Source organism: Musca autumnalis, unplaced genomic scaffold (genome assembly GCF_047663935.1).
Source record: "Musca autumnalis isolate F117 unplaced genomic scaffold, ASM4766393v1 scaffold_1, whole genome shotgun sequence".
NCBI lineage: Eukaryota > Metazoa > Arthropoda > Insecta > Diptera > Muscidae > Musca > Musca autumnalis.
In genome coordinates, this window is record NW_027411644.1 from 295344825 (window position 1) to 295358265 (window position 13441).

The 13441-nt window shown below is 39.9% G+C and overlaps 2 protein-coding genes across 5 annotated transcripts in view; one reads left to right on the forward strand and one right to left on the reverse strand.

Moving 5' to 3' along the window:
- Positions 1–765, reverse strand: part of LOC141389736 (fatty acyl-CoA reductase wat-like) — an 87591-nt gene extending 86826 nt beyond the window's left edge. Inside the window, exon 1 of the mRNA XM_073961722.1 lies at positions 150–765. Within this exon, the coding sequence (XP_073817823.1) occupies positions 150–231 (82 nt within the window). The 5' untranslated portion in view covers positions 232–765. The remainder of the gene's footprint in view (positions 1–149) is intronic.
- Positions 1–13441, forward strand: part of Sol1 — a 458110-nt gene that overhangs the window by 219558 nt on the left and 225111 nt on the right. The gene's annotated exons all lie outside the window — the stretch shown is intronic.

Genomic DNA, 13441 nt, shown 5'->3' on the forward strand with positions numbered 1-13441 from the left:
GTCATTAATTACTTGACCTTGTTCGTCGCAGCTTTCCCAGAGCAATTTCCTAGTTATTATAACAATTTGGGACTGACGACATCACTTGCACTTTGGCTATAAAATCATAGTTACAATTAATTTAGAGATTTTTTTCAAGCAAAACACACCTTTTCCCAGAAATCCGGTGCCACCCGTAATGAACACAACTTTGTTGCGAAAGAAACTTTGAATATTCGAATTAATTTCCATTGTCGATAATTTGCAATAATTGGTGTTTACTTTTTCACTCTTAGTTACGAAATTCTTTTAATTTTCGTATTAATTTTTCTTATCTTATATAATCAAGCACACAACCACGCAAATCCCGCTTGGAAAATCCAGAAACAAGTAATTTTCTTCTTTTTTACTTTCAATGTAATTTGTTTTCTTTGTTTTTCGGTTTGTCGATTTCTAGCGCAAGCGCGTTGTTTACACTGACCAATTGATGGCGAAATATTCCGTTCCGCGTTGTGCGCCGAAATAAAAACTCATTTTCAAATGTTAACGTCTTTTATATGGCCAACACAAAACGAACGCGAATCGAGTAAACTGCAACTTGCCAATTGAAACTGAAACTAGCGGACAACGGTTAGACGCTCCATGTCGTTGAATTTAGCAGGCAGTCATCCTAGTCGACAACACACAGCAGCACAGTCAGCAACAAACAATGCGTTGTTGTAACTTTTACAACATTTACATTTCACTCAGCCAACCAGCCAGCCAGCGAACAACTCATAGTGTGCTGGAGAAAAGTTTGTTGCCTAAATTTTTAAGTTAAATAATCTCTTTGAAAATGGCACAGTGGTTAGAAGAGAAACAAGTAAAAGAAGCGTTAAGTTCGACCGGGACAAATTTTTAATACCCTCCACCATAAACCGAACTTATATGGAATAATTACTTTTCTTTCGGTTACGAAAGTACCAATGCCAACAATTTTATAGATGGAAAAGGTTTTTGACCCCTGAGTTGATGTTCCCTCAAAGTTTAGCCAGTTTGGTCAGCTAAAAACTTGAAAATACCTTAATAACATAACGTGGGCGTGTGTCCACAATTTTTGATGGATGAGTTTTTAACCACTAGGAAGCAAAAAAAATGCAAAAGAAATCCAATCTAGCCTGAAAAAAAAACAAATTAAAAGAGTAAGTTCGGCCGGGCCGAACTTTTTATACCATCCACCATAAAATATTCAATGGAGGCTATACCAAAACGTGGACCTATCTTGGCAATTTTTAGTAGATAAGCTTTTTGGTCATTGGTAACCTCAAATGTCAAATTTCAGTTAATTCGGTCAGAAAATGTAGCTAAAAGCCTTAAAATACTTTAAATCGGGAGGTACCGTTATATTAGGGCTATACCAAAACGTGGACCTATCTTCACCATTTTTGGTGCAAAAGTCTTTTGATCTCTTGAAACTTCAAGTGCCAAATTGAAGCCAATTTGTGAGGCAAATGTAGCCAAAATCCTCAAAATACCTTAAATCCGGAGGTACCGTTATATGAAGGCTATACCAAAACGTGGACCTATATTGGCAATTTTTAGAAAAGAAGTTTTTTGGTCAGTGGTAAACTCAAATGTCAAATTTCAGCTAATTCGGCCAAAAAATGGAGCTTAAAGCCTCAAAATACCTTAAATCTGGAGGAACCGTTATATGGGACCTGTACCAAAAGCGTGGACCTATCTTTACCAGTTTTGCTGCAGAAGTTTTTTGATCTCTTGAAACTTCAAGTGCCAAATTAGAGCCAATTTGGGAGGAAAATGTAGCCAAAATCCTCAAAATACCTTAAATCTGGAGGTACCGTTATATGGGGGCTATACCAAAACGTGAACCTATCTTGACAATTTTCAGTGCAGAAGTTTCTAGTCCATTAAGAACCTCAAATGTCAAATATCAGCTAGTTTGGTCAAGATACTTACTCTATAGGCCGAACTAAGAAAAGATCTCCATTTCTCTCTGTCTATTGCTTCTCATTCTGGAATACCGCGCCTTGTCATCTCTTCATCCACTTGTTTACGCCATCTATTCTTTGGCATGCCAATTCTGAATGCACCGCCATGTGGCTCGAATTTATACGCCTTTTTAGCGGGTTCATCATCGCTCATTCTTATAATATGGTCTAGCCAACGCAATCGTTGCATCTCAATACGTTTAACTATATTGATGTCGTTGTATAGCAGATACAGCTCGTGGCTCATGCGACGTCGATATTCACCGTCAACGCTGATTGGTCCGTAGATCTTTCGAAGAATTTTTCTCTCAAACACACCAAGCACTGCCTTATCTGCTTGCGCAAGTACCCAAGCTTCGGAACCATACATCAGCACGGGTAGTATCAGTGTTTTGCAAAGCGTTATTTTTGTTTGACGAGATGTGGCTGTTTTTTAAACTGCTTACTTAAGCCAAAGTAACATCTGTTAGCCAATACAATTCTTCTTTTTATTTCACAACTGATGTCGTTAGTTGTGTTTACGGCGGTGCCGAGGTAGACGAAGTCTTTTACTACCTCAAAATTATAGGAACCACCGTCAACAGTTGGCCCGATCTCTATGGGCGCATTGCGCGTCGACACCATCAACTTAGTCTTCCCGCCGTTTACCGCCAGACCCACTTTAGCAGATTCTCCTTCGACCTTCATAAAGGTACATATCTGTTACTTCTTTTACTGATCGTCCCATTATGTCTATATCATCAGCATAAGCAAGTAACATGTGGCTATTGGTGTAGATTGTGCCAGTTCCTTTGACGTTTGCCTCTCGTATAACCTTGTCCAGCAGGATGTTGAAGAGATCACACGAAAGGCTGTCTGCTTGTCTGAAACCTCTTTTGGTACAAAATTCTTCGGAGAGGTTCTTTCCTATTTTAACTGAGGATCTCGTGTCAGTTAAAGCCATTTTACAAAGCCGAATGAGCTTTGCGGGGATACCAAATTCAGACATGGCCTGGAATACCTTTGAACGTAGTGGGCTGTCGAAGGCTGCTTTATAATCGACAAAAAGGTGGTAGGTGTCGATCTGCATCTCTTGGGTCTTCTCCAGGATTTGCCGCAGGGTCAATGGTGGACTTGCCAGGTCTAAGGCCGCATTGGTATGGCCCAATTATCTCGTTGACCATAGGCTTTAGTCGTTCGCACAATATCCCTGACACGATCTTGTAAGCAATCGGGAGTAGACTTATGCCCCTATAGTTAGAGCATACAGTCTTATCTCCTTTCTTATGGACGGGGCACAGGATACTCAGGTTCCAATCGTCAGGTACTCGTTCTTCCTGCCAGATGGTGCTTACTAGCTGATGAATACACCTTATCAGCGTGTCGCCTCCGGTTTTGAACAGCTCGGCTGGTAAGCCATCGGCTCCTGCTGCCTTATTATTCTTCAGCCGATTTATTGGTGTCTTTACCTCATTTAGCTGGGCGGTATACATTCAATACCATCATCTGGGATTGGATATGTGGTATCTTCGTCGTCTTCGCTGGATACCAACAGGTTTGAAAAATGATCTTTCCATATCCTGAGCACACTATCTGTATCAGTTACCAAATTACCTTGCTGGTCTCTACAGGAGGAGGTGCCTGCCAAAAACATCAGTTTGATGCTTCACTCTTTTTTAGAATTTTCGGACTTCATTCTGGCTACTGTACATCTCGATTTTTTTACACTCCCGCTTTTCCATCTCTCTCTTTTTCCGATATCTCTCTCGTGCGCTACGCGTTGCTACGGATTGTAAAGTAGCCCTATATGCCGCATTTTTCTCTTCGGTAGCAGTACGACACTCCTGATCATACCATGGATTCCTTGGTGGAGGTCTCTGGTATCCAAGTATGGATTTTGCGGCTGTTTGCATGGAGTGGGCAATACATTGCCATTGCGCTTATATATTATCGGGATGAGGAGTGCTTTGATTAAGCAATTGGGCTAGTTGAGTGGAATATGCTGTGGCTATCTGTTGTGATTGCAGCTTACCGATGTCTAACTTTCGTGTTGTGTCTGTTCGTACGTTGTTTGCTACGTTTAACCGGGTGCGTACCTTTGCTGCAACTATGTAGTGATCCGAGTCTACCTTTGCTCCTCGGAACGAGCGCACATCCAACACGCTCGATGAATGTCTTCCATCTATCACAACGTGATCAATTTGATTTCTTGTTTTCTGATCTGGAGACAGCCAGGTGCCCTTATGGATGTCGAGATATTTAAATATGGTGCTGCTAACTACCATGTTTTTTGCCGCTGCGAAGTCTATCAGCCTCATGCCATTGTCAGATGTTTCATTGTGGAGACTGAATTTTCCCCAACATGTTTTTGGCCCAACATGTTTTCCTTTCCAATTTTGGCATTAAAATCGCCTAGAATAATTTTAATATCAGGAACAGGGCAACGGTCATATGTTTCTTCTAAGCGCTCATAAAATATATCTTTGGTCTGTTCGTCCTTGTCTTCAGTGGGAGCATGAGCGCAAACAAAGCTGATGTTGAAGAATTTTACTTATATTCGAATTGTAGCAAGTCTTTTATTCACGGGTGTGAAGCTGGAGACCAGGTGTTTTAACCTCCGACCAACTACAAATCCGCAACCAAACTCATGCTTTGTGTCATGGCAGCATTAATACAGTGCGTCACCTTTAGGTGTTGTTGTGATGCCTTTCCCGTTCCATCGTATTTCCTGTATCGCAGTTATGTCGGCCTTGTACTTTTCAAGTACATCTGCCAATACGTAAACTGCACCTTCTCTATAAAGAGTGCGAATATTCCAGGTGCAGATTCGCAGATCATGGTCCTTAAAACGTTTGCGGTGTTCGTCAACTCTACAGGGGTTTGTTTTTCTTTTCCTTCGTTTTTTCGTATATTCAGAAGGCTGTTTTTTCTAGTGGAGGGTTACTAACCCGACGCCCAAACCCAAGTTTTTAACGTTCTTATGGGTGAACGCGCCGCACATGTTAGCTCACTACCTTCAACGGGTGTTAAAGGCAGTTCCCCAGGTGACACCGCGGGGAGGTCAGTGTCCACTTGAGATGAAAGAGGGACCAAGATAAATCCTGGGCTTTGTCATGTTAAAGCCGGTCAGGACCGTTCCTTGGTATCATCTATCCCCTACGTCAATTGAGCAATTATGCTCAATTGAAAGCAGCCTACACCACTGCTAAAACTGAGATTATGGATACGTGCGGCTGTAGTGACGAACCCCCTTTCCTGACACCCGAAATATATGTCCTTTTTTGTCCTTTATTAATTTTTTTCAAGCAAGAAGTAAATTATAATACAATACAATAATTTCACTTGTGTAAAGTTTCTTGCTGAGCTTCGGTTTCTTGCTAATAACTTCAATTCATTCCAGGACTTGTTTATTTATCGACATTCTTTCCTGGTCTTCTGTGCCCTTGAGGATTCCAATCCAAAGTCGTTTTGATAATATCTATTGATGACCTTCTGAATATATGACCAACCCACGATAGTGTTGGTATTGGCTAACATTAGTAGTTGTTCATTTGTTACCCAGTTTGGCCAGAATATGTGTAACACCAGTTTCAAACAGCGGTTGACAAATATTTGTAGCTTCTGCAGTTGTGCTTGGGTGGTTCCTCAGGTGGTGCATCCGTACAGCGAGACTGACATAATGCTAGCATTGAATATTCGCATCTTTCTTCATCGAGTGATGCGACTTGATTTTCAAACTTTATGAAGACACAAAAATGCAGCACGGGTTTTGTTTATTCGCATTTGTATGCCTTCTTCTTAACCTCAATTTTTTGAGAGCATACTTCCAAGGTAACAGAATTTATCGACGTCTTCAATTTGTTCTCCTTCGATTTTCAAAGTGGTCGAAGTTGAAGTATTTATCCTCATAAGTTTGGCCTTTTTTTATGTTGAGTCTGAGGCCTACTGCACTAGAGTTTTCTACTAATTTTTGCAGTTTCAGTTCTATGTCGCGGAAGTTTTGTGTCACCAGACATAATCATCAGCATATTCGATGTCGTATAAATGCTCGTTTATGGTCCATTGTATACCTCGTGGCACATCGCGATTTGTTTTTTCCATAACGGTGTCCAGAAGAATCAGGAAGAGTGTAGGCGAGAGCACACAACCTTGTTTGGTCAACATTGAAGTTGACTACTATTTCAGAGTCGTGGAAGATTTCCTTGATGAGTTGTATAATTTTTTTGGGGATACCTTTTACGGCTAGAGCGGTTCACAGTGCTGGTCTCGACACAGTGTCTAATGTACGTTGAAAATCTATAAATAGAAGATACAATTGGCGGTTATATTCCAACGACTGTTCAATGATGATACGGAGTGTATTTATGTGATCTGAAAATGACCGTCCTCTCCTGTAACCCGCCTGCTCTTTAGGCAAAAATCTTTCCAACACAGGGGAAAGCCTACTTCGAAGTATTTGGGCCATGAATTTTGATATGCTGTTTTGCACAGTTATTCCTAGCCAGTTTTTAAAATTTGCCAGTTAACATTTTTGGGAATCGTTACAATTACACCATATTACCAAAATTTCGGTATTACGCCCGTTCTCCATGCATTTTGTACAATTTGGGTTATGTAGTTTACGACAGCAGGTTCAACCGGCGCCATCTCGGCCGGGCGCTTTGAAGAAAAATTGAATATCAAGTAATAGTTCAGTTCATAAATCTCTTTAAACATAAAAAATTACGATTCTTATTTAAAAATTACAGTGGAAATTATATTAAACTTCAATCTAGCAATAGTATACAAATCACTGTTCATCCAAAAAAGGAAACCAAAATTTACCATTTAAATGTCTATACTTGTGAAGGCGTTTACGTATTTTTGACAAAATATATATAAAATATTTTGTATAAATGAGATTATTTATATAAAACAAATAAAAGGTCGTCAAATGTTATATCATTTATGTTGCCGCATTTGTTTCACTAATAATGCCATCTATGACATAACTATATATTTTTAAATTATTGTTCTTAAAATTCATTAAAATGCATTTTAGCCGGAACATTTAAAGTAAAAAATTTGAATTAAAAAAAAACATATTAAGACATTTGAACAAAATATTAAAAATTATTATAAATGTAAAAAGTAATGAGGTATATATGTTATGTTATACATATTAATATTAATCTTCTGAAGAAAACCTTATAAGCGAACATTGCACTTCTTCCAAAAAAATAAGTTAGGTCATCGACATAATCAGCAATAACTTATATGGATTTAAATATAATCTAAATGATTCTTCATATTAGGAATGCATTTTGAAACACGATATGTACATATATACATACATACCTACGCGTTATTCTTCTTTGCAAACAGTAATTAATTTTGATTGTTTTTGAGTCTGGAGTATTACCGCAATAGCTTAAACTTCGACATTACTTTCTGTTACAGAGAGTAATGATTTTCAAAACGAACTGACAGTGTTGCAAAATTTAACTGATCGCTAACAATATCATGATTTCATAACGGCGAAGGGAATTATCAATTGGCTTTTCAGCTTTTTGAATTCTCAAATAAATGATAATCTCACTTTTCGGCTTTCCCAAAAAAACATAAGAACAAAAATATTTGTAAAATATTAAATATTTGTAACACTGTGCAACAAAATGGAGCTCGAGGTCTGTGGGGTGGAAAATTCCTTTTGGGGGTGAAAGGCCTTGATGAGTATATACAGAACCCCAAAGGACAGATCCGCCATGAGTCGAACCTTTGAGTTATGGCGTGATGAATTTTTCTCTGGAGACCCTATAAGCCATCAGAAATTAGCGTTATATCTTTGTTCGCTGTTGTTTTGGCTTATTTTTGATATGACATGTCTTCAGTCAAATCTAATGAGGATATTTTTCGTAGAACATTTCGACCTTCTAACTCGCTACCTTCCATGCCCTTTTCGTCCTTTGTTTCAAGATCCGCAATAAAAGTACCACAAGATGACATTTTTCAGCTTCGAAATATTCTGAAAAAATTTCGCTCAGAAAATTTTAGGTACGGCTCTCATTGACGACTAATCGATATTGTCGCGTTTTCATAGTCCTTTTTGACATTTACACTGTTTTTGTTCAGAAAAAACTATGTTTTGTTTTTCTTTATCTTCTGTATATTCCAACAGTCAACAAAAAACGAATATACAGAAAAACAAAATATAGTATATTCATCACGCCATAACTCAAAAGTTCGACTCACGGCGGATCTGTCCTTTGGGGTTCTGTAAATACTCATCAAGGCCTTTCACCCCCAAAAGGAATTTTCCACCCCCCAAAATTTCGGTTCACAGTGTAATCAGTAAATTTTGCAACACTGTCAGTTCGTTTTGAAAATTATTACTCTAGGTAACAGAAAGTAATGATGAAGTTTAAGCCATTGGAGTAATACTCCAGACTTAAAACCAATCTAATGAGATTGAAACTTCAACCGAAACAAAAACAGTGGATGGCATGTACAGGGGAATTTGAAATAAATTCCAACAACAATCACTCACAGGCAACTGTGGTGATGTTATCTTCAACTTATAGAACTCGATGAGTTCTTAACTGATACGTGCTGATAGTTGTTTGCAAATATGTTTGTTCTGATGTTTTTTGGGAAAGCCGAAAAGTGAGTGTGATTCTCATTTATTTGAGAATACTAGACACTTAAAGAGTTGGGTTTTTCGCTAAAAAAAGGCATCGTTTTAAAAATCTGAAAAGCCAATTGATAATCCTCTTCGCCGGGTTGAAATCATAATATTGGTAGCAATCAGTAAAATATTGCAACATTTGTCAGTTCGTTTTGAAAACATGGCTCTCTGCAACAGAAAGTAATGATGAAGTTTAAGCCATTGGGGTAATACTCCAGACTTAAAAACAATCAAATGAGATTGAAACTTCAACCGAAGCAAAACAAACAGTAATTATTTTTTTTTTTTTCATGGAAGAAATGATGGGAAAAGTGATTAGATTATGAAAGTAGAGCTAAAAATATGAGACGCGTGTATTACGGTTTTTAAAGTTTACATCGGAAAGTAACCAAAGTAGGAGGGGCAAGTTCCGCCCATTTCTAGATTTTTTTCGAAATATTCGAGTTAAGATATCTTGGAATCCTTGCATTTTAGGTACATAGTGTCTTTGGCAACTTTACAGAGGAGGATGTGGGGAAAATTTTAACCCTCATGCAGCTCATCAAAGGGATCTTTTTGGTCCTTTTTTCCAAAATCGTTCAAAAATTCCTTTAAAATGTGATCATATCAAATCCAAATATTCTACAAAATTGTTCGCCATACAGAATACACCAAATCTATAAATCTTATCTAATCGCCAGGAATCTCTAAAAATGAAAAACGCGTTCTAGGGTTAAAGTCGGACTTCATCTGATTTTATTCAAAATTGTCCCACAAACCATACTTATAGAAAGATGAAATCAAAGAGAATAATATTCTTCGTCAAATTTCACTATGGGTCACCAAAGAAATGAAATGTATATTTTTATTATATATCAAGAAAATATCAGCATTAATTTTGCTGAAAAACATGTAAATATTTCCCAATTTTTTTATGAATTTTATTTCCTTCTTGTACGAGTTGACACAGGAAAATAAAATAAAACTTTGTTCTAGGTGAAAAGTGTCAAAAGAAGAAAAAATCTACACAAAATTTCACTATGAGTTTCAGACTAAACCATATATCTGGGTATACTATTTTCTTAAGCAAATTAGATTACGAATTTATATATTTTTGAATGAAATTATTTATTTTAATGTTGGACTGTTAATTTTATATAATTCCATACTGGATCAAAATCTAACAAAATACTTCACTTTTTGGGGATATGGTAAAAATAAGAAATGTTCCGAATCAAATTTTGCTATAAGTCTCTGAATAAAAGAAATCGGTAACCATAACATATAACATTCTTAGCAGCACTTTTTTTGATATAAGGTTTAGGGTCATATTTTACAAGTTTTATCCAGATTGTCCTTGTGATTGGGCACTATAAATATTATATTGATGGTTTTTCTTATATATTTTCAGATGCAAACACAGCTTGATTTTTTTTAAACCAAGTTGCAAACTGCCAATTATTTTGAACTCTTTCCTAATTTCCGCGAAAATGTATAACTTTTCACTAAAGTTATGGAACCTCAGTCAAGGTTTTGACCGCTCCTTGGAAGGAATTGACGTGGTGATAGAGGGCAAGTTGGATCTATGTATTTCGAGTGGTTCTCCTGTGGGGTGCAGCCACACGATTTGGTCCAGTACTGCTACCGCTGCTTGAGCTTCGATCACAGGGCCAAGCACTGCCGTTTTAGGAAGTCGGTGTGTCGTCGATGTGGTGAAGAGGGGCATATGGTCAGGGACTGTCGTGATGCTCTGAATTGTCGGAACTGCGCATATAGGGGGAAACCTTCGGAACATCTGATGATGTCAGAGGCTTGTCCCCTTTATAGGCTAATGTTAGCTAGGGCTAAATCACGACATTACGAGTAAGATGGATTGTATAATCCAACTTAATTTTCGGGGGTCCCAGGCGGTTATGGCTGCTTTAGGTGTCGCTATGCGTCAATTGGGTAGCAGATATGCATTGGTTCAGGAACCTTATTCGAACTTTGATCGAATATTGGGCCTACCCGCAAAAATGCGGGTATTTTCTTATCTAAGGCGTCATTCTGCAATCATAATTGACGACGATAGCGTCGATTGTGTTCTGGTCAGCCAGACTGACAACGGTGTGTGTAAATGTAAGTGGTCGTTTTGGGGAGATCTTCTTAGCGAATCTCTACTGTAAATATGAAGAGCCGTTGGAGCCGTACCTTGTGTACATTTATGAGGTGCTACTACAGGTGACAAGCCATCGTTTCATCCATCGCTTAGACGCGAATGCATCTTCTCCCATGTGGTTTAGTAAGGGGTGAGGTGCTGAGTGAATGGATGCTTTCAAGGGACATTCACGTTGTGAATGTGCCAAGTGATGTGAACACCTTTTGTACGGTAAACGGTTCTAGCGACGTTGACGTAATATGTTGTAATGGGGCTGCTTCACGGCGGTTTCGTTTCTCATGGAGCGTCAGTGAAGATCTTGGGATCAGTGATCACAATCTGATCCGGATTGAGATCTCATATGATTATGTAGTAGACTTCGTAGATCCTACTACTCGTTGGCGATTGGGCATTATATGCCCAGCAACTTAGCGATGCCTTTAGTGTTGTTACGTTGCATGATTTCTCTTCCAGTGGATGAGCAAGTGAGGTTTCTGACTGACACTATTTCTAGTGTCAATGATTCATTGTTTGAGAGGTACAGCCGAAGAAGTTCTATGATACTGTCATGGTGGAATAGAACTTTGAGTCAGAAGCGGAAAGTAGTTAGGCGCCTCCGGAAGAAATTCCAGAGAGCCAAACGACGGAACGCGGATGATGTTGGCGTTCATTCAGCAGCATATAGGCAATGCTTGAATGAGTACCAGGAGATGATGGCATCCGCAAACGATTGTCAGAGGCAATCTTTTGTGGAAGGAAACCGAGATGACCCTTGGGGTCGACTGTATAGGCTTTGTAGACCGAAGAAGACTCTTGATGTCTCTGGCATCAAAGTAGGTGATAGACTTCTGACTATGTGGAGCGATTGTGTTTATGCCCTGATGTCCTCATTCTTCCCAAGGAAGGAGCAGGAGGTACCTCCTCCGCAGTAGGGGTTACCTGTTGCACCAGATCTGGAAAGATACCAGATTGATCAGGCTGTAGCGTTAGTTCGCTGCAGGAAGTCGCCTAGGTTAGACGGTCTGACCAGAGAGATGTGTAAAAGCATATGGAGGGCCATTCCGAATTTCCTAGATGCTTTGCTGTGTAAATGTGTGAGTATGGGTATGTTTCCGCGAGAGTGGAAATTTGCTAAAGTGATTGTCCTCTTGAAGTCGGATAATAGTGCATCGGCTTCAGAAGAGACTTACTGCGCAGAGTCTGAATGGCAGTTTGGGTTTAAACCAGGCCGCAGTATAGAACACGCATGGTTGCATGTGAAGCGCTGTGTGGCTGAGTCTTGGAGTCGATATGTCTTGGGCATATTCGTCGATTTCAAGGGTGCTTTTGACTACCCTGTTCGTCTACAGGATGTGGGATGCCAGAAGATTAAACTTTGGCAAAGCTATTTCTCAGATCGGGTGGCTTGCTCTATTGCTAGAAACAATAGAGTTTCCATTGATGTTGCTCGGGGTTGTCCGCAGGGGTCCATTTCTTTTGAACCTAATGATGGATCCTCTACTGCAACAACTCAGCTCGCTTTGCAAGGTCTGTCTTTTGCAGACGATTTGCTTATTCTGGTTGAGGCTCAATCTCGTTCTGAGATGGAAAGTTGGCCTCCAGAATGATGTCTATTGTTGGCACTTGGGGTACCAGGGTTGGTGTCCAAGTCGCTGGAGAGAAGAGTGTGACAATGCTACTCAAGGGTAGATTGTCTGGCAATCGACATCCGAGCGTCGCCTTCGATGGTCGAGATCTCTCGTATAAGACTGAAGTGAGGTATTTGGGCATCACAATGAGTTAGAGGATGAATTTCATCACTCACTTAGATTGGCTCAAAGAGAAAATGTGCAGCGTTGTTAGTCCTGTTCGTCGCATTTTGCACTCGTATTGGGGTCTGAGTAGACGTGCGTTGCGGGAGGTATATGGTGGTCTGCATGTTGCCTGTGCAACATACGGGCCGCCATATGGCACACTGCAGTTACATGGTATGGGTATCGCAAGATACTGTCACGTCAGCGCATTATGATGCTGGTTTGTCTCCCTGTATGCCGCACAGTGTCTACTGAGGCTATGCAGGTGTTGTTGGGTGTTCCTCCTCTTGACCTGGCAGTGATATGTGCAAACGTGTAATTTTTAGCAAAGAGAGGTTTGCCGATTGTTCCCACTGAATGGGCAGTAGAAGGTGTGGAGAGCTTGGGTGCCTTGAATCGCAAGGCTCGGCTGCGTGAGCTCGTAACATCTAGATGACAAACTATATGGAACGAGTGCGAGAATTCGCGAGTAACATTTAGGTTTATCCCGGATGTTACTTTTGTCATGACGAACCCCGATTTTGGTTTCGGCCTTCATCTGGGATTCTTGTTGACTGGGCATGGGTCTCTCAATGCATTTTTGCATAGTAGAAACCTTTCTGGCATTTCATCGTTCAGTCTTCCAGACGAAGACTGGCTGCATGTGTTGTGTGAGTGTGCTCATTATGAGGACTTCAGGAACCTAGATTCCATGGGTGTCACAAGAGTTGATGGCCAATGGAATGTGAGTCATGTGCTCTCTTCTAGCTCTACTCGTGCTAGTCTTGGGGACTTTGCAAATAGGACGTTCCGCCGTCGCAGAGCGTTAGTGCAGGTGTTGTAGTAGGTGTTGTTTTTATGTTGTTGTGTTGGGGCTTTATAGGCTTAACCGAGTATATTGCCACGGGGGGTTACCAGTCCCCTGGTCGCATGGAACCCAAAC